The following is a 21,397-nucleotide window of genomic DNA, read 5'->3' as shown; positions in this document are numbered from 1 at the left end:
AGCAAGCATCAATTTGGAAAATGCACTCATTAAAAGAGCTCTTTACTTCTATTCCTGCATAAGTCTAGTACTGCTGTAATTAAGCTGCAAGCAATGGACCTACTGAGAGTAGGAATAAGTACTGGAAAGACCCTTAAAATATTTTACTAAAAAAGATGAATTTATATTAATGTTCACTGACCCTAGTGGTGGAGAAGGCAATGGCACCCCACTCCAGTACTCTTGCCTAGAAAATCCCATGGATGGAGGAGCCTGGTAGGCTGCAATCCATGGGGTTGCTAGAGTCGGACACGACTGAGAGACTTCACTTTTACTTTTCACTTTCATACATTGGAGAAGGAAATGGCAACCCACTCCAGTGTTCTTGCCTGGAGAATCCCAGGGATGGCGGAGCCTGGTGGGCTGCCGTCTGTGGGATCGCACAGAGTCGGACACGACTGAAGCAACTTAGCAGCAGCAGCAGCAGCAGCAGCAGCAACCCTAGTGGCTTTTCCTTGTGTTGCATGTTCTAACTTACAAGGTTCTATACTCATATTTAGCTTGCCTACAATGAGTGTGTAGTTGTTCTTGAGAATGATACCCTAAATCTGCATAATTTAGGAGCAGTATAACAATTATATTTGTGTATAGATCAAACGTTCATTCTCTCACAGTAAGTCTATAAAATAAGTGTTTTTAACTCTATTGTACAATGGAAAAAATGGAGGTGAGGCTTCGCTACAGAGCTCCTCAGTGATCATGTGGGATTGACATTTTTTTTTGGCTCTGAAATCCTTTGTTTTCTAGTTCACTGAATTTTGTTTCCTAGAAAAGTGTCTCATACCTTTTAGGCTATTGCTTAATATATATTATTGCCTAGCCTTGAATTAAAAATTAGGTTCTCTTTCTGTTTCAAATTTGTATATTTCAGTTTATGTAAATCCTACCTTAAAAGAAAGGAAAAAGAGTATTGAATTCTAATTAATGAATTTTTTAGGGGTGAAGTGTACTGATGTCTTCAACTTACATTGAAATACATAAAAAATGAGATGGGAATGGGTATGTGATAAAGTAAGTGTAATAAACAGTTAAAGTTTAAATTTAGGTGTTCACTGTACAATGATTTAATCTGTATATTTGAAAATTTTCATAATGAAGCATGAGAGAAAATTAAATTGTAAAACCCACTGGGGGAAAACCGAACTGTCTCTAGTGCATTGTTAATGTGTTCTAGGTTGTGCTGCTTGAGGAACTGCAGGAAGCACAGGGCTGTGGGATATGAAAGACAGCTAGGGACTGTTCTACCCCAAGAACTTCTGCTTATAAACAGACACAAAGATTCTAATTGGCCTCTTTTCTTTTCCAGGGTTATACGTAAATTTCCGTCATCTTTATAAACAGCGCAGGCGGCGCTTTGGACAAAAAAAGAAAAAGATCCACTAAACGGAAGAGATTTAGATGACTTTTTGCCAGTTTGAGCCTAATCCATAGTTCTTACAGTTTTACCTTCTTGTACTGATGTAAAAGTTTTTTTAAAGTTAAATGATTAAATTCTCAGTGGAGCTATCTTCTTTTTTTCCCAGTAACATTCCTGAATTTACTGTATTACCTTAGTGTAGTCCTTGCATGACATGGATTCTTGATACCCGATGACAGGTTCATTCTTGTGTATTCCGTTAGTGACAGCAAAAGACAGCCATACCCGCCCCACTCCATCGCTTGTCAGTCTGTTTCACAGGCCCCAGATATTCTTCAGTGCCCTGAGGCTACCAGCTACTGGCTGTGTGCATAGCTGAGATGTGTTTTTTGCAGCTATTGCTTGTGGGGAAAAAAAACAAAAAGACTATGTAGCTGTATAGGAGGCTCCAAAAGTGACTCAGAAAAAGACCTAATATATTCTGTACCCAAGGGGCTACTTGTTAAGTGGGTTGGCATTGATTTTTTTTTTTTTTTTGAAAACTAAGTTTGACTCAGTTACTGATAAAAAACATTTCTGAGTCCAGGTAGGGTTGGAGGACACATATTACCTGTGAAACTTTTGGTCTCTCTAGCGACATCTTAACCTGCATGGGCACTGGAGAGCCACAGGGTGATTTGAGAGAAACCAGTCAGAACCTTGGCACACCATGATCACTTACTTCATTTGTAGCTAAATCACAGCTGTCTTCAACATGAAAGAAAGACGGAAACCTTAGTTAGGAAACAGACTGTAAGAGTTCCAAACCCAGACGGCACTACAGGGATCAAAAAGGTAGTCTGGCGATGCAGCTTGTGGCACGCTGGAAACCTCAGAGTAGACCACACTAAAAGTAGCTACAGAACTGTCTTAGGCTGTGCACAGACATAAAGACACAGCCTTCCTCCCCCTGCACTGACCAAGTTCATGTACTTGTGTACCTGTCAGAGTCCGCTGGTGAGGCTGTCTGTTTTTGAACATGCCTCAAAAACCCCAGGTTTTTATTTTGCTGTTGTTTCACCTGTTTGCAGCAGGCCAGTGAAAACAGTGAGAACTCTGGCTGAAGAACCACCATCTGAGCCTTAACGAAGATTCCTTATGGGAAGTCCACCAACAGAGGAACTGAGAAAAATCTTTTAAGATATGGCCACCATCAAAAACATTAGTTTTCCCTAGTACATTCCAAGTAAACCAAGTCAAATAAGTAATGTTTGTCTATAAGAATTTAAGGTATGATAGCTCTTTCTGTTCTGCCATTCCCACTGTTCCTGGGGGAAGGGGGACTTGATTATGCCGTTTCTCTGAGCCCAAGATGGAAACTTGGTTTGACCTAAAGACACCTGGTTAGTATAGGCCTGTACTAATCAGACGTCAGGTTCACTGCATTGAAGGATATTTTGCATGTCTGCAACTTCTGTCAACATTTGTTTTTATTAATTTCTGGATTTCTGGTGTCTTCTCAACTGACTTTCTATGTGTAATTGGGCAGATCAGCTTTACAGTAGATTATGCTGTAAAGAATCTTGTATTCTTAGTGATTGTTAAAAACCTTACTGCTGTCTGAAAAAGCTAAAGATTGTGTATTTCTATTAAAACATTTACAATCAAAATCCTAGTAATTTGTGTTTAAAGATCATTTAGTCTAATGGTTTCAAAATTATTAGTGATAAATTCTTTCATTTAGACAAAATATTGTATAGGCATACCTTGATTTATTACACTTCACAGATACTTGTATTTTTCAGAAATTGAAGATCCCTGTGTTGTCAGAGGATGGTTGGCTTTTCCTTTTTTAACCAATAAACTAGTTTTTACTCAAGGTATGTACATTTTATCTTAGACATAATGCTATTGCACACTTAACAGACTATAGTATAAACTATAACATTTTTATATATTGGGAAACCAAGAAATTTGTGTGATTCACCTTATTACAATACCTGCTTTATCGTGGTGGCCTGGAGGTGAACCTCCGAAATCTCTGAGGTATGCCTCTATAGCAGTTCAGCATGTTATTAATAAGTAAAACATGGTTGCTTGGCCTGGATGGCAGGGGAGCTTGGTGGAGAATGGATACATGAATATGTATGGCTGAGTCCGTGTGCTGTTCACCTAACACTATCACAACACTTTTAATCAGCTATACCTCAATACAAAATGAAAAGTTTAAAACAATATGGTTGCCTGGGCTGAAGCCTATGGGAATAATTCCTTAGGACGTTACAGAGCAATCTGAAAAGCACTAATGATGTAAATAAATCCCAGGGAAGTTTAATGACTTGCCCAAGGTCATGAAGCTAGCTGATGGACTAGAACCATAACTGACTACAGTGATGTCAGAACCTGGCTTAGGCAGTGAGGCCTAACCAGTGTCAGAAATGAGGAAGTCAATATGGAACCCAAGGAACCTTCAAGAATCTATGCCACTTAGGAAGCTGAAATTACATTTATGTTGTAGGAGAGACCCAAGGCAAAGACCTACTGGTTTCCCAGTGAAACCATTTTATAGAAAACCAAATATTTTATTTTCATTAAAAAATTTGAATAAATGAGGATCATACATTTATGGTTGCTGTTTAAGTTTGTATCTCAAGATAGACCAAAAGCACCCTAAGGGTTGCCACTGACTTTTTTGCCCAAGTTTTAAGGAAATTCTGAAACTTACGGATGTCGGGTTTGTGTTTAACAAGTCTCCTCTCCCAACCACAGGTACTTGAAAATGTCCCTATGGACATTTTTGAAATGTCCCTCTCCCTATGGGAGAGGAAAAGAATGGAGAGGTCTTTCAGGAACAGAACCCAAGCTGTTGGGTTTCCTGAAGATGGTGGAGAGGGCTCTACACTTGTCAGTCCTTCAAGCGTTTTCAGGAGATGTTCCCATTGTGGGAGCAACAGCTGTCTTTGGGATTTAAGACTCTGAGCTCCAGAAAGCAGCTGCCCACCCTGCAGAACCTTCTCGGAGTAGCAGAGTCAAACCTGTGAGTAGTGTGTCTCAGGCAGTCTCGGGAAGGTCTTCGGGCAGCCGCTGCAGAGGTGAACAGACTGAAAAGGTTTTACCCGAAATCATTCTCACTTGAAAAAAAGAAGGAAGGCTTCCAAAGTCAGCGTCATATTCTCTCTGCGCTGCTCCCAGAGAAGTCTGTCTGCAGAGGTGTGATGTTGTGGTCATACCCAGCGTACTCAGAAGTGCCAGTACTGGCCAGCTTGAGCTGCTGGGCAGCGTGGGTCAGCTGGAACGCAGCGTCGGGGTGAGCCGTGTCGGGCAGCAGCGTGCACTCCCTTTCTAGCATGTCCGCCACCCCTTTGAGCAGGTCCAGGAAACCAAAGGCCAAGGCAGCCTTTCGTAAACGGTTCAGCTCCTGAAACAAACACCAATGTTCCTAAAATGCATTCTCCTCATCACAAACTTCCTAAGTGCTCAGTGTGACATATATTCCCCTTGACCCCCAAACTTAAATGAGTGTTTTTATATCAGAACAAATATTTGTACAGAGACGCGAATAATAAGAGGGTGTGATGACATGCCTGGGAAGTAGTTCCTCTACAGGTGGTCAGAAGGCAAAGGACGACAGGTTTCTGAAACTGAGGTTATCCTCACCACAGTTCATGACCACTTAGGCCAAACATGGTGAGGTGCTTTGCGTACATCATTTCACGTACAGTACTCGTAACTCTGGGCTTCCCTGGTGGCACAGTGGTAAACGATCTGCCTACCAATACAGGAGATGTGGGTTAGATCCCTGGGTCAGGAAGATTCCCTGGAGAAGGAAATGGCAACCTGCTCAGTACTCTTGCCTGGAGAAGAATCCCATGGACAGAGGAGCCTGTCGGGCTATAGTCCATTGGGTCACAAAGAGTTGGACACGACTTGGCAACTAAACAACAACTCATAACTCTGAGGATACTTCATCTCTGTTACTCAGGTATGGAAAAGGCTTGCCCAAGCCTCAGAGGGCTCTTAACCCTTTGGTGCCTCTCTGGCTGGAGCCTTAGACTGAATGACAATGAGTATGTCTGGAGGAGGCTCTGGAGGAGTCAGGAAGTCAGACCCCAAAGACTGCCTCAAAAAGAGAAGTCAAATACTGGATGGAAGCAGAGAAACATGAAATGCCCCATCCATCACTTAGCAGTGTGATCTGGGCAAGTTGTGCAGCCTCTCTGGGTGTCAGTGGCCTCATTTACAAAACGAGGCTCACCTCTGCTGTGCCCACTGGAGGGGTAGACACAGCCACCTGGTAGAGGCCCTTTCCCGCTCTGTTATGTAGGTTATATAAAACCAGAAGAAAGAAACAGACTTTCTGATCACCTTTCTACTATCATCTGTTTACAGATGAAAAGTTCAGAAGAAGGCCAAAGTATAGACCTTGAATAGACAGCTCTGCAGGCAGGCAGGGGCTGCAGTCACGGAGTGGTCATCTAGGGCCAATATGGATTAAGGGCTTCGGTTAGGGGGAGGCATGGTGGGCTGAACCACTCTCTGGTTGAACTCTTGCCTGATTTCACCAGCTCGCTACATAATTAAGTTTGAAGACATAAAGGTAATGAGATAACACCCAAAGCACCTATGTTCTCTGGAAGAGATGCTAGCCTGGGGTTGACTGTGTGCCGATATTTTAAGATTAGCAAGCTAGGACACAATTGACAATACTGCATACCTCACACTGCCACTTAATTTAATTTCAGCCGAATATCAAAAGGACAGGAGAAGCAAGAGTGAACTTAAATGCCGCCCCCCACCCCCAGCCCACCTCTTGTAGCTTACCTCCACCAGTGGTTCTGCATTAATGAGGTATGATTTTGGAGGGCCATTCTTTTGCACTTTATAGATGTATATATTTTTTAAAACGCTCACTATCTTTTGGCTGCACCGCATAGCAGGTGAAATCCTATTTCTCCAACCACAAATTGAGCCTGTGCCCGCGGCATGGGAAGCATGGAGTCTGAACCACTGGCCCGCCAGGGAAGTCTCGTAAGTGGGCCATTTTAGAAGTCATTACCAGAAGCAGCTCCTCTGGCAAAGTATGAATGTTCTGAGCAGACACGTCCTGGAACACACGTCCACTGGTTGCCTGGAGTAAGACTGGATACCCACTTGGAACAGTGAGGAGCGTGAAGGGCTATGACTCACAGGTCCTTTCAGCTCCTTCCCTCAGCCATTCACAGCAGCACCAACACAGAGAAGACCTGCCAGAAGGCCCACCACACAGAACCAGCCATTTAGACACTCCTGACTCCTGGATGTTAGGGCAGGTACAGACCTATCGCTTCTACTGACTTTACTGATGAAAAACTGGAGGCACAAACAAATATTTCTAATTCCTGTCCATGTTCAGTGTTCACACTACTGTGAAACAGTTTATTTCTGGCATGCAGCACCGAGCCCACCTTCAACTACCATAATTCCGTAGTCTCACCTTATAGAATGTCTGTGTTTTTTCAGGTAGTTTCCTTGCATTTCTTAAAATCTTCTGTACATCTGTCTATAGAGGGTAAAACGAATTCAATATTAGAATTCTGTGGTAAAAAGGGAAAGAATACAAAAGGACACCTTTAAATGGAAAAAAATGAAAATGAGAAGAGTTCTAGTGTAAAGATGAGGCTCCCTTCTGAGTTAATGTTACTGTTCAGCATTAGGAAATCATCTCTCTCCTTCAAAAGGCTTGATGATACTAAAGCCCATGGTGAAAAAAATGAACTTGTCTCACAAAAACACCCCCAGTAAACCCATAGTCTATGGCCAGCTGCTTTTAGACAAGGATGCCAAGACCATTCAATGGGGGGAAGAAGTCTCTTTAACAAATGGTGCCTGGATAACTGGATAGCCACCTGCAAAAGAATGAGGTTGGACCCTTACTTCATACCATACCCACAAAATTGACTCAAAATGGATCAGAGGCCTAGATGTTAAGAGCTAAAACTATAAAACTCTTACCATAAAACTTACTTATAAAACTCTTAAAACAACACAGCAACAAAAGAAAAAAACTTGGCAAATGATCATAGCAGCATTATTCACAATAGCCAAAAGGTAGAAATATTCCAAAAGTTCATCAACTGAATGAATGGACAAATATGGACTTTATACATTGGACCATTATTTATTCAATGGACTATTACTCAGCCATCAAAAGGAATGAAGGACTGATACATGCTACAACATGAATGACTGTTGAAAACATTATGCTAAGAGAAGTCAAACACAAAAAGGCACATATATGATGCAGTTTACATGAAATATCCAGAACAGACAAATCCTTATAGACGACAGAAAGCAGATAAGTGGTTGCCTAGAGCTGGGGCAAGAGTGACTTGTTTAGCGGGTAAAGGATTTCCTTTTGGGGTGATGAACATGTTTTTGAACTAGACAGTGGTGATGGTCATGTAACACTGTGATTAATGTCACTGAATTGAATGCTTTAAAATGTCTGAAATGGTAACTTCTGTTATGTGCACCTCACCATAATAAAACAACACATCCAGACCAAAACAAAATTTAAAAAACAGTTTTAGAAAAATTCAGCTCTCCTTCAGACAGGGAAGTGCTGGGGTCAGCGATGGCAAGAAAGAGGGAGAACTTTAATTTCCAACAAAGGGAAGAGGCCCCTTAGTCAGGGCAGGATGTGTCTGTCTAGCCTCCCTGAAAAGGGGGCTAGAAGAGACTACGCATCAATAGAGGTTACTTCTGTGGCCTGACTGCCTCTTCTCATTTGGCTTGGACTGGACTCATGGGAGGAACAAAGGAAAAAAGAAAAGGCATTCAAGTGAGAAAAAAAGTTCAAAAACTGATTTTTAAAAATAGGTATGAATGACTTTGCCAATGGGAGGAGAAAGTCACTGAGCCCCTTGACTAAAGGCAGCACACCTTGATAATAGGATAATTTCATGAGAGCCTTCCATAAAGCGTTTCTGTGGTCTTACATGGTAATGCTTTGACTTACACTGTGCCGATGGGAGAAATAATCACATGAAGGTTTTTATATCTTCCTCAAAACTGGTACTAAAGGTAACACCGATAATATTATTCAATGACTCACCATGTCAAAACTTTTACATTAAAATTTAATGCTGGAAAAAATGTGTCTCTCTAGAAGAACTGACATGCTTCCTTTTATCAGACAAGGAGAACCATATAACCAACATATTTTTTTTTGACCTTGGTAGCAGGAAGCTCAAGAGCCAAATTGCTCAAACACAATTACCATTCTGCCTTGGCTTCCTGGAACACTGTCTCTCTTCTTCCTCTAGGTCTTATATTGCTCCAAATTTTGTAAAAAATGATTCTGCTACGTACGTGTTTTACTGTAGGCCACCTCAAATCCTTTTTGGAAATACTGACAAATGTTAGAAGTAAATGAATTACGAAGTATCAGAGGAAAAGAAAATCAAATCAAATGTCCTCCTGCCTGCAGGAACCCCTCCTCCTGTCCCCAGTGGAGAGCAACGTGGATGGTAATGTTACCTGCAGGCCACTGGGTTTGATCCACACCGTCACGTTCTGGGCATAACTGCGCTTGTTTTTGGGCTGCAGGGGGAATGGGCTCTTATTATCATCCTCACCATAAGGGTTTTCTTTAGCATCTTAAAAGAAAAAAACAAGCTTGAAATGACATCTGGCAAAACACAGTCAAGCACATTTCCAATTAGGTTAGAAGCTCTTTGAATCATTCGATCTCCTATATCCTATTACCTCCCTAATTAAGAAAATCCATTAACTTCCGTCAGGTTGGGGAACCTGTTCTCAGCACTAACGTTGGACACTGAACAATCAACTGAGGCCCAGGCAAGTGAAAAACAGCTTACTGTCTTTAAATATACAAGTTTTACTTATCTGCTTTATAAATTAAGGTCATAAGAGGATAAAAATACATAAAATAATACTAAAGTGTATATAAAAATAGATGTAAACCTACATACTGCAATTCTACATAGTCTAGCCCAGCACTCTCCAACAGAACTTTCTGTGATACGGAAAGGTAGCCACACCCCATGAGACCACTGAACCCTTGACACCTGGCTAGTGTAGCAGAGGAACTGGATTTTATTTAATTAAATTTGAATAGCCTCCTGTGGTGAGTGGCTACTGGATCAGACAGCATAGGTAGAGACATTGAGAAAATTTAAAAGTGAAATTACATATAGCCAATTTAAGGAAAAGAGCAAGGGAAGAAATACTTTCTTGGTGAAACATACCCCATCTTACGGGTTACCAGTTTACTGCTTCCAAAGACATAAAGCCATGTTGAGTTTATAGCCACATGGATAAACAAAGATTTCTATTTTTCCACCTGCTTCCTGAGTCAATGATACTTTGTCACAAACTTACAAAGCATACTTATTACCTCTTGGCTCATTTTATTGGTATCATCTTTCAGGGTAGACAGAGCAGGAATCATTTTCCCAACAAGACTGGGGAGCTGAAATCCCTTGCCCACGTTTCTGTTGAAAACTGGAATTCGCTCAGCTTCTCTAACTGACCCAGAAGTGCTTATCTAACCCCAATTTGGTCATTAATTTGGATGCCTTATACTGGCCCCATTCTACCTCTGTCACTGCCCTCTCCTCCTACCCCCTCCAAAAATTTATTGGTTCAGCTTTCCAGATGTTTCCATGAAGACTTGTCAATCCATAAGCCTTTCTAAGTCAGGCCAAGATCCCAATAGTCATTTCCCAGGCAACATGCTTATTTCCAACTTCTTGGCCACTGTTTCTGTTCTTCCCCTGTCTGCAATGCTCTCTTTTCCTCATTTATTTATTCCCTCCCTCACATACTCATTCATCATCTTTAGTAAGACCTCACTATGTAGGAAGCACCATGCTAGGAAGTATGGCTAGAGAAGATATTTTTTTCTGGCCTCAATGAAGAATGAGTATTTATGAAGCGTATTTATTAAATTACAACTGTGTGCAAAATACTTAACATATACAACTTATCTCCTTTTAGCAATTCAAGAGGCTAGATATTATTAGTCTCATTAAACATGAGAAAATTGAGGCTCAGATTTCACAGGGACAGCTGGGCCTGGCTTCAAAGGCAATACTTCTTCCCCCATTCAACACTGCTATTCCTCACCTACCCAAATGTACTTAAATTCCAGGTCTGGATCCTATCCTACCTTCTCCATGGAGTTGTCCCAGTGTTTTCTGGTAGACGATTTGTCTAGTCCCGTTTATCCTACAGCACTCAGTGTTATTACCCAACACTTCGGCATCTTATCACAGCCTACCTTGTATTGTCTCTAATTGCTTGGAGCCTCTATGTGGAAACTGGCTTAGTAGACATTAATGAAAAAAGAACAGGAAATCTTAGAAATAATAAATATGGTAATAGAAAATTTTTAAAAATATTGGTTGCAAGATAAGATTGAAGATATTTTACAGAAGGTAGAACAAAAAATTTCAAAAATGAAAAATATGGGTAGGATAAGAAAATTACACACATGCACACAAATACTATAAACACATCTAGGAAACGAGAACAAAGAATACACGGAAGAAATCAAGGACATATTCGTGCTTCCAGGACTCAAACTGCGAGATGGAAGCATTGAGTCCAGCACAATGAATGAAGAGACCAAAACCAAGGTATGTGATTCTGAACATCTAGAACGCTAGGGACACTAGAAGAGCCTCAAGGTGCACAGAGAAGCCGAGACCAGTGTCAAAGCTCGGATGGTCAGCATGGCACTAGACTCTCAGGAGCAACACTGGAAGCCAGAAGAGACAACAGAGTGATGCTTCAATACTCTAAGAGAAAATGATTCCTGCCCTAGAACTCAATATTCAACCATACCACCAGTAGAGTGTAAGGGATGAAATATGGACATTTCCACAAATGTGAGATTTCAAATGTTTACTTCCCATGTGCCCTTTTCTCAGGAGGATGCATCACACAGGAGAGTCACGGGAGAGACGTGAAGGGAAGACTTGGGATGACAGCTGTGCGATGCGCCTGGAGAATAAGCAGTCCATTCAGGAAACAGAAGGAAGATGACTCTCAGGAAAAAAAGAAAGTGACAACAAAATAGGTAAAGGATGTCTTTTGCTTAGGCAGGAATTGGTGATAGGTACATGGAAAAGAGCAAAGAAAAACAAGGGGGAAGAAAAGGCAGGGGAAGGCCATGAGGGCCCAGAGTGACGGCTGCACTCATCTGTTGCTGGCTCCCCCCGCCTGGCTGCCAGGCTCTTTCCTGGATTCTAAGAGGAATGTCAGTGTCCTCCCTACAGAGCTCTCCTGTTAATTACAGTCAGTCAGAATACATTTAGCTTACCTGCTAGAAAAAAGAAATATCTAATTAAAAACAACGGTAGTATCTGGGGTAGGACACAAAGAGTTGCAGAACAAAGGAAATGTTGCACTGTGCAGCATGTGGCTTAGCAGCGAGTAACACTGACTTGGCCCAGCAAGGACTGAAAACTGGCCGAACCGCCGAGAACACCATAACCACACTGCAAGGATTGAGCAAGGGAAAAATGTGCTTCTTGGGTGAACAGGTGGGCAAGGATGGCAGTAGTAAGAGAAGAGCTAAGCAGTTTTCCTGGAAAAGTAAAAAAATGGCATTAAAATAACAGTCAAGAAATAGCTATATATGTAAATTATTTAGAAATCTAAGTAAAATATCAGAAGAAAAAATTAAAATTTGAGAATGGTTATCTGTAAGAACAGAATTAGGAGTAGAAGGGGGTAGGTATAAACAGTACTATTTTGCAAGCTCCCCTTTAATTAAAAAAACATAATTAAAACAGCAAGCTGTACCATTCAAATGCACCTACTGTGTGTCAGGTACTCATTTCCTTAGAAACTTCTCTCACCAACTAGCTAAGACAGGTTTTATTGTTACTGGTGGCTCAGAGGTTAAAGTGTCTGCCTGCAATGCGGGAGACCTGGGTTCGATCCCTGGGTTGGGAAGATCCCCTGGAGAAGGAAATGGCAACCCACTCCAGTACTCTTGCCTGGAAAATCCCATGGAGGGAAGAGCCTGGTAGGCTACAGTCCATGGGGTCACAAAGAGTCGGACACGACTGAGTGACTTCACCTTCACTTTTACTACTTGTTACCATAACGACAATCCCAATCCCCTAGGACTGCTGTGAGAGTTAAATGAGATGGCCCATTTCATGTTGTCTAGCACAGTGCCTGGCACAAAGTTAAATTCAGTAGATGTTAGTTCTTACTAGCCTCATTGAAAAGAACAGAGGGAGAGGAAAAAAAAAACAAACCAACCATGAATATAGGGCTGAGAAAAAAGCAGTTCCATCTGATTTAAGAATATGCACAATGAGCCACGCATTGCTAGGTTGGCAGCCGGATCAGAAAGGAATGTGAACACTACTACCTTAGATTATGGACAGGCGCTGTGGTAAAAACGATCACAATGGTTTAGGTTAAGTATCAGATGTAAATATTTTAGGCTTTGGGGATTATATGGTCTCTGTTGTAACTGCTCAATTTTGCCACTGAAGCAGGAGAGCCATAGGTATGTAAACGAATGGGAGAGATTCTGTAATAAAACTTAACAATAAAACTATATTTACAAAACAAGCAGTGGGTTAATTTGGCCTGCAGGCCATTGTTAGCTGACCTCTGATCTAAGTGATCTGCTTTCTGAGAAATCTGTATGCAGGTCAAGAAGCAACAGTTAGAACCAGAGGTAGAACAACAAACTGGTTCCAAATTCGGAAAGGAGTACGTCAAGGCTGTATATTGTCACCCTGCTTATTTAACTTATATGCAGAGTACATCATGTGAGATGCCAGGCTGGATGAAGCACAAGCTGGAATCAAGATTGCCAGGAGAAATATCAATAACCTCAGATATGCAGATGATACCACCCTTATGCAAGAAAGTGAAGAGGAACTAAAGAGCCTGTTGATGAACGTGAAAGAGGAGAGTGAAAAAGTTGGCTTAAAACTCAACATTCAAAAAACGAAGATCATGGCATTCAGTCCCATCACTTCATGGCAAACAGATGGGGAAACAATGGAAACAGTGACAGACGTTACTTTCTTGGGCTCCAAAATCACTGCAGATGGTGACCTGCAGCCATGAAATTAAAAGACGCTTGCTCCTTGGAAGAAAAGCTATGACCAACATAAGGACAGCATATTAAAAAGCAGAGACATTACTTTGCCAACAAAGGTCCATCTAGTCAAAGCTATAGTTGTTTCAGTAGTCATGTATGGATGTGAGAGTTGGACTATAAAGAAAGCTGAGTACAGAAGAATTGATGCTTTTGAACTGTGGTGTTGGAGAAGACTCTTGAGAGTCCCTTGGACTGCAAGGAGATCCAACCAGTCCATCCTAAAGGAAATCAGTCCTGAATATTCATTGGAAGGACTGATGCTGAAGCTAAAGCTCCAATATTTTGGCCACCTGATGTGAAGAACTGACTTATTGGAAAAGACCCTGATGCTGGGAAAGATTGCAGGTAGGAGGAGAAGGGGACGACAGAGGATGAGATGGTTGGATGGCATCACCGACTCAATGGACATGGGTTTGGGTGAACTCCGGGAGTTGGTGATGGACAGGGAGGCCTGGCGTGCTGCCAGGCTTGGGGGTTGCAAAGAGTTGGACAGGACTGAGCAACTGAACTGAACTGAACTGATCTAAGTGAAAGGTAAAGAAACCCAGTACAAGGCAAGAGCCCTGAGAATCAAAGATCAGAATGAATGTAGGAATGCTGCAGAGTGAATAAAAGGGGTGAGGAATCCCTTTTTACACAGACCCACACTCACACCCACACCCACACCCAGGTTCTCTTCCAATTACTGTCCTCTTTCTGTCCTCTTGTGGTCAAACTCATAATTCATTCCTCAGCCTGTCTCCTGGCTAATCATTTGCCAAAACTGATTCTTACAAAGCCACCAAGAATCTCTCATCTGTCAAGATCAAATGACTCTTGATTCATAGTGTCCTCTTCTTTCTTCTTGGAGAAAGCAATGGCACCCCACTCCAGTACTCTTGCCTGGAAAATCCCATGGACGGAGGAGCCTGGTGGGCTGCAGTCCATGGGGTCGCTAAGAGTCTGACGCGACTGAGGGACTTCGCTTTCACTTTTCACTGTCACGCATTGGAGAAGGAAATGGCAACCCACTCCAGTGTTCTTGCCTGGAGAATCCCAGGGACTGGGGAGCCTGATGGGGGTCGCACAGAGTCGGACACGACTAAAGCGACTTAGCAGCAGCAGCAGCTTCTTTCCTCTTGGTTTCTATTCTTCCCTAAAACTATTTAATCATTTAAAATACTCATTCTACCGTCTCTTTCAGATTAAGTCCTCAAGGTGCTAATCCTCCTATTGCTCTTCCTTCAAATCAAAGACCTTCATATGATTTTACAACTTTTTTTTTTTTTTTTCCAAATCATAAACACATCTCCAGAGAGGACTGTTTTTTCTGCAGTAGGGCTTCCCTTGTGGCTCAGCTGGTAAAGAATCCACCTGCAATGCAGGAGACCTGGGTTCAATCCCTGGGGTGGGAAGATCCCCTGGAGAAGAGAAAGGCTACCCACTCCAGTATCCTGGCCTGGAGAATTCCATGGACTGTATAGTCCACAGGGTCACAAAGAGCTGGACACAACTGAGCGACTTTCACTTTCACTTTCCCCCTGGGTTGTAGAAGAGTTTCCACAGAGCCATTACATTAGCTTCTGGAGGATGCACCATGGGTTTCGCTGCTTCAGCTCCAGTGTTTACACTGTTTGGTTAGGGAATGGGCAGGGTTGAGCCACATGGTGCAGGACTTGGGCTTCCACATCTCACAGGAGACATTTAGGTTTCTTTGTATGTAAAAAGTAGGTAGAAACAATGAATAGAATTTTTTTTGTCGTCCTCTTACTGAGATGGTAGAACTTCCACACTCCCTGCTTTACTCAGGAGATTTCAGTTCAGTCTTGTCTCCTGTTCCTCTGTGACCTTTAAAATCCCAGCCCCTGGAATCTAGCTCAAGAGTTGGCACACTATGGTTGGCTGTGTGTTTCTGAGTTAAGAATAGTTTTTTTATATTTTAAATGGTTTATGTATTGTGCTATGATGTCAGAGTTTAGTAGCTGTGACAAAAACCATGCTGCTGCTGCTGCTAAGTCGCTTCAGTCGTGTCCAACTCTGTGCGACCCCATAGACGGCAGCCCACCAGGCTCCCCCATCCCTGGGATTCTCTAGGCAAGAACACTGGAGTGGGTTGCCATCTCCTTCTCCAATGCATGAAAGTGAAAAGTGAAAGGGAAGTTGCTCAGTTGTGTCCGACTCTTAGTGACCCCATGGACTGCAGCCTACCAGGCTCCTCCGTCCATGGGATTTGCCAGGCAGGAGTACTGGAGTGGGGTGCCATCGCCTTCTCCGGACAAAAACCATAATTACCTATAAAATGTAAAATATTTATTATATATGGCCCTTTGCTGGAAAAGTTTGCTGACCCTTGGCCTAGCTTCTAGGGCCTATATTCCATCAAAATCTCTAGGCTTCGATGGCAAAAGGTATCCTTCAAACCTGAACTGACATGCATGCACATGTGTGTAAGACACTGCAGGCCATGACTTACATGTGCTCATGAGACACTGTACTTCCTTCTTGAATCTCTTTATTCTCTTGGCTTCTGTGACTTCCTTTTTCTTGTACTTTTTCTCTTCTCTGCCTCTTCCTTCTCATTTTCCTTTACTGGTGCCATTTCCACTGCCTCTAGTAGTTGGTCCTTTCTAGGGGTCTGGTCCTTTTCCCCTGAGGTATATACTTTCCTGAGGCTAGGGCTTCTTAAAGTGTGGTTATTGACCTAGATTGTAATCAATTAGGTAATATTAAAACTGCAAGTTCTTGATCTTGAATCCACTGAATCAGAATCAGAATCTCTGTAAGTGGGGACCAGGAAACAGAGTTTTAAAACAAGTTCTCCAGGTTTACTTTTGTATACCAAAACTCAAATTTATAAAATATTGCCCTAGCAATCTCCCTCATCTCACCATTTTAAAGATCACCAATATGTTTTGCCGGGACCCAGGGTGAGGAACTCCCCCCGTGGCAAAGGTCATGAGGAAGGAGGCTCGACATACGCAAAGGCGGGATCGAGCCTCAGGAGTCCCCCTGGAAATTCTTGAGCATCTACCCCCAAAACCAGAGTCTGCCTACTTTACTACTTTGTGCTCTCACCTACACCTCTGACTTTACGGGGGGCTGTCCCCCACCACCTCTTTCGGAGAAGGAGTTAACTTAGAGCTCTAGTTAATAATAATTCCTGGGCATGACAGGAGTGTTCCAACTTACAAACTCCTCTGAAGGTTCTCTAGCCTGCCTGACAGGCTTGTCCGACCACATGTGATTGCTCACAGCCTCCCAACCGTGAGAGGCATGAGATGCTTTAAACCTTCTAAAACAGATTCTTTAGAGAAGTTAGAAAACTATCAGTATAGTATAGTGGGCTGATTAGAAATTGTATTGGTGAAGGGTTTTTCATTTGTTGAGCCAATGTTTGCTGCTAAGTCTCCACATCCCCTGCCCTTATACACATTAATGAATATATAGAAGAAATAAGTATTAACCTTTGATATTAATCACGTTAGACCTTAGGCTAAGTAAATTCTTTCCTTAATTAAAACCCACTACACCCTCACCCTATAGGAATGTAACTTTATCTGGTACCTTCAGAAGGTGGTGTCTGTTTTAAGAATAATCACCCCTGGAGAAATAAGTGTTCTGGTTGACTGACCGTTGTCACAAGGAGAGGGTCATAAATTGTCAGCAGGCCCCCTGGCCAGAAGATGATGTAACACCCCTAAGACCTCTGTATACATTTGTATGAAGCACCTGACTTTAATAAAAGTCAGGACTGCTGACCCTGCATGACTTTTGCATAACATCTCAGTGTATAAAAACAGACCCTGGAAAAATAAAAAATGGGATCAGTTCCTCGAAAGACTGGTCTCCCCATGTCGTTCTTTCTCTCACCTTCTGGCTGAATCCCCATCTGGAACGTGGAGGCTCGTCAAGCCTACTAATCATGCCTGGGCTTCTAAGATCTGACCGGGGAGGCCTTAGTGTCTCCTCTCCTTCGGGAGAACGGGAGGACGCCTGCGGCCTACGTAGGTGACATAAATTCCTTGCCCTGGAATTTTATTAGCTTTGCACATAAACCAAGTTATTCAGCCTCTTTTCTCCACTGAATTTTCCTACTGAGCTATCCTCATTCTATTACTCTTTATATCTCTAATTAATATTTAATTAAAGCTATTATATCCAGTTCGCTGAAGTCGTCTCCCCTTCAAATTTCCCTGGATCCACTGGGGCTGGACCCCGGCAATGTTTATAACTAAAAATTGTACTTTCAACTCTGTCCTCTCTCCTGAACTCCAGATTCTTACAGGAATTGTCTATAGGTACCTTCACCTAAATCTCACAGGCTTAAGCATGCACAAGAGAAGTTCTTTCCAAATCTACTATTCTGTTTCAATTATTAGTACCACCTTTGACCCTGCAGCCCGTCAGAAACCTGGGATCATTCTCAACTCTTCTGTTTCCTTTATTCTTGTATCTAAAAACTGCTCTTTCCACCTTCGAAATACCTTTGCATGGATCACATCCTCTCTTTTTCCAGCCACTGGCCTTGTTCTGTGTCTCATCTTGACATCTCCAGGACTGTCACAGGGGACTTCTAACAGCAAGATGCCCATACCTTTTCAAATCCATACTCCACAGTTTTCTTTCTAAATGCAAAATTTATCATCTCTCACTTGGATATCAGCCACACTGCACAACTGCAGAAGTTACCAGTACTTAGAATACATAGTCACCTAACTGATATCTCCACTGTTCTCACCATAGCCAGAAGGATCTGATCATATTGCTCTCCTTCAGCGGCTCCCCCGTATCTGTAGAATAAAGTCTCAGATGAGGCCTGCCCTGCTGTCCCACTGCCAAACTCTGACCTACCATCTGGCCTTCCCACCCCCACCCTCCCACTTTGTGGTCTAGCTTCTTTCTTTTTTAGAGGCGCTCTATTTAGAACAAATTTCTCTTTTTCTTCAAACTCAGTAATGGTCTCTCTCCTCTCTGGAGATATGCCCAAGTCCTCAAGGAAGAGCTGACCACCCTACTTCAGGCCGACTGTGATCTCATGCCAGTTTAGGTTTATTATTCCACTTTCCACTAGTCTTTGAGTAACTTCTGCTGACTCTTTTAGCCTGCAGACCTGGCACAGAATAGGCTGCTTGGTAGATGTTCCTAAAATTGAAATGGGTCCAAATGAGCTCAGGGAGACACTACAGTTGGAGCCTAAGTACCTAGGAGTACAAAGGCCTCAATCAGAAGGAGTAGAAAAATCAGAAGAAGAAATGGCTTATGGGAGAGAGGGAAAGATGATGGTTTCTGCCACAGACACGCTGATCTGAGGACTGTGACAGAATATCCAGGTGGAGAGGTCCAAGTGGCAACCTGGAAATACAGGTGCAAGATTTAGGGCGAGATCAAGCAGGAGGAGAGTTAGAGATATGTTGAGAGTCTGAAGCCAAAACAGCTGATGAAATAAACAAGAGAGAATAATAACCCAAGAGTAGAAGGCAAAGAACAACACCCTGGGAAATCATGAGGCAAGGGGAAGAAAAGACAGGATGACAAGTGAAAAAAGGTGCCAAGGAAAAAGATAAGCACCAGGTGAATGCAATTCAAACTAAGGGAAAACAGTCTCAAGAAGGAATGGGATTAAATTATCTAAGAATGTCTAGGGGTAGCTGGGTTAAAAATAGTACACTAAAGAAAGTTTGTTTCCCCTGAGGTGTAATGTTAAAAGTCCAAAGGTTAAATTCTCTTGGGGCTGTCCACGTACATATCTAGCATCAGAAACCACAGGGCACTCATAAGGGAAATCACGCGCTCTCTGACTCACAGAGAGAGCCATTCAGAACAGTAGAGAGAAAACAAAGTCAAGATAAATAAAGTCTGATCTGGGGTATACCTGAAATTGGACCCAACTGCACCATTTTCCCTAGCCATGGGAGAGGTTCTGGGCCAGGCTCAAAGAGAGACATCATGAGGTTTGATTTCTTCTTGCTGTCAGCTTGAGAGTAGAGCATCCCATGCCATTCAGGACTAGATGGAGAGAAGACGGACGGTGAGAACAGCTTTACACCTAGGATTGTCAAGCTAAATAACTCAACCCTGTGTTTTTCTCTCGAGAGATATGGCTTTCAGCTTTGAAATTAGGTGCGCTATTTTTATTAAAACCAAATCCTAAACCTACAAATGCATACTATTGCCCCCTAATATTAGCATTCTTTGGACATATGTATTACTAGTTATGTAGATACAGAAATAAAAAACAGTCTTATAAGAGAAAAAGAGAATCACAAGGGCAGCAGATAGCTGCAGGTGTGGTGAGGAGTAAGAGCTGTGACCTATAGATCTCTTCAGCCACCTCCAAATCATTCACAGAAATACCACACAGAGAAGCCCTTCTAACACAGTGCGCAAAGCCATCACCCAGCTCTGTTCACGCCTCTCAAAGGGCCTCAGGTGATTCTTGTATTCAGAATTAGTACAAGTAACTTGAGTACCAAGAATCTAGCACACTGATATCTAATAAGAATTGCATTTGTCTTTTTGGATTAGCTAATTTTAACTCCAGCAGAAATGGAGCCATGCTTCCTCTAGGTATCCTTAACAACTCTTGATCTTCTCTACCAGTCAATCCCAGTTGATGGTCAGAAGATGACCAGTCACCTCTTCTTCTCTAACAAACAGGTATTTTCGAAAAGGAAGCAGGCAGTTCTGCAGATTTTGAGACTATATCCAAAGTCAAAGCTAGAAGGGCATTCCTTATAGAGAAGGAATATAGCACAGTGGTTATGAGCATGGGCTACAGAGTCACAACGCATGGATAAAAATCCTGACTCTTTCATTCAATATCTGTGTGACCTTGAGCAAGTACCATGACTTTGCTCTCTAAGTCTCAGTTTCCTCGTCTAAGGCAACAGGGGGTAATACTGATACCTCTTGGATAGTGTTATGAGGGATTAAATGAGTTAACATATGTAAAGTGCCTAGAGGAGTATCTGGCACATGGTAAAATGTTCAATATTATCAGCATCTTTTTTCATTTTATAGCTGAGAAGTCTGTGCATACTGTCTAAGATCCTATAACAAGTTGGCAGCATTGCTTTAACTGACTCCGGGTTTCCTAGACAGGACAGAAAAGAGGAAAACTGAGAAGAGATATAATATAAAGGCAATATAAAGATCTACTGAACAGCACAGGGAGCTCTGTTCAACGTTACATGGCAGCCTGGGTGGCAGCGGAGTTCGGGGGAGAGTGGATACATGTATATGTGTGGTTGAGTTCCTCTGTTGTTCACCTGAAACTATCACAACACTGTTAATCAGCTTACTCCAATACAAAATAAAAAGTAAAAAAAAAAAAAAAACAATGTAAAAAATACTTTATTAGGGAGGCAACATATATATACACCTATGAGTGATTCATGGTGATGAATTATCCTCCAATTAAAAATAAATAAATTTAAAAAAAGAAATAAAAAATGCTCATCATCTAAAAAATATAAAGGCAATATAATGAAAAGACTCACTGTACTTACTCTAGTGGATGCTTTAAAGAGAAGTAGACACGGTGACAGTAGGTGGGGAGGATATGGCAGGAAGAGAAAAAGACTGATGAGATCCTTTCTATTCTTTCAGAAAAATCTGGGAAATACTTCACTTTGTAAATTGATTCTCCCTTTCACTCAACAAACAGTAAAAAAAGTTTCTTACCCTAGCTGAACTATTGCCACCATTCCTTCCACTTTTAGGCTGCCATGAAGCAGGACACAGAAGTTGGGTATCTTGCCTGCAATCTGATTGGCTGAATTTTCATCTTCATTGTCATCAGTTATACCAGTACCCACCTCATCACCTTCTGTGAAAAGACAGAAAACCAGTCAGACTGATATTAGCTAGAAAAGCCCCAAGCTCCAATTGTACTCTTGGCTGCT

General features: G+C 42.1%; 2 protein-coding genes across 5 annotated transcripts in view; one reads left to right on the top strand and one right to left on the bottom strand.

Moving 5' to 3' along the window:
* HACD3 (3-hydroxyacyl-CoA dehydratase 3) overlaps window positions 1-1,536 on the top strand; it is a 28,548-nt gene extending 27,012 nt beyond the window's left edge. For both annotated transcript variants that reach the window (XM_025296312.3, XM_006050202.4), the window contains one exon: window positions 1,346-1,536. In XM_025296312.3, coding sequence (XP_025152097.3) covers window positions 1,346-1,357 — 12 coding nt within the window. In that variant the 3' untranslated portion in view covers window positions 1,358-1,536. The remainder of the gene's footprint in view (window positions 1-1,345) is intronic.
* The window catches only part of INTS14 (integrator complex subunit 14), a 36,743-nt gene continuing 16,689 nt past the window's right edge, over window positions 1,344-21,397 (bottom strand). For 2 of the 3 annotated variants that reach the window (XM_006050200.4, XM_006050201.4), the window contains exons 8-12: window positions 21,177-21,321; window positions 19,366-19,499; window positions 8,894-9,012; window positions 6,849-6,914; window positions 1,344-4,793 (exon numbers count right to left, since the gene is read on the bottom strand). In XM_006050200.4, the coding sequence (XP_006050262.1) occupies window positions 4,542-4,793; window positions 6,849-6,914; window positions 8,894-9,012; window positions 19,366-19,499; window positions 21,177-21,321 (716 nt within the window). In that variant the 3' untranslated portion in view covers window positions 1,344-4,541. The other variant, XM_044925419.2, reaches the window with a different exon arrangement.

The sequence above is a fragment of the Bubalus bubalis genome, chromosome 11, assembly GCF_019923935.1.
Source record: "Bubalus bubalis isolate 160015118507 breed Murrah chromosome 11, NDDB_SH_1, whole genome shotgun sequence".
NCBI lineage: Eukaryota > Metazoa > Chordata > Mammalia > Artiodactyla > Bovidae > Bubalus > Bubalus bubalis.
Note: the sequence above shows the minus strand (reverse complement) of the source record. Positions and strands in the feature narration are given on the sequence as shown.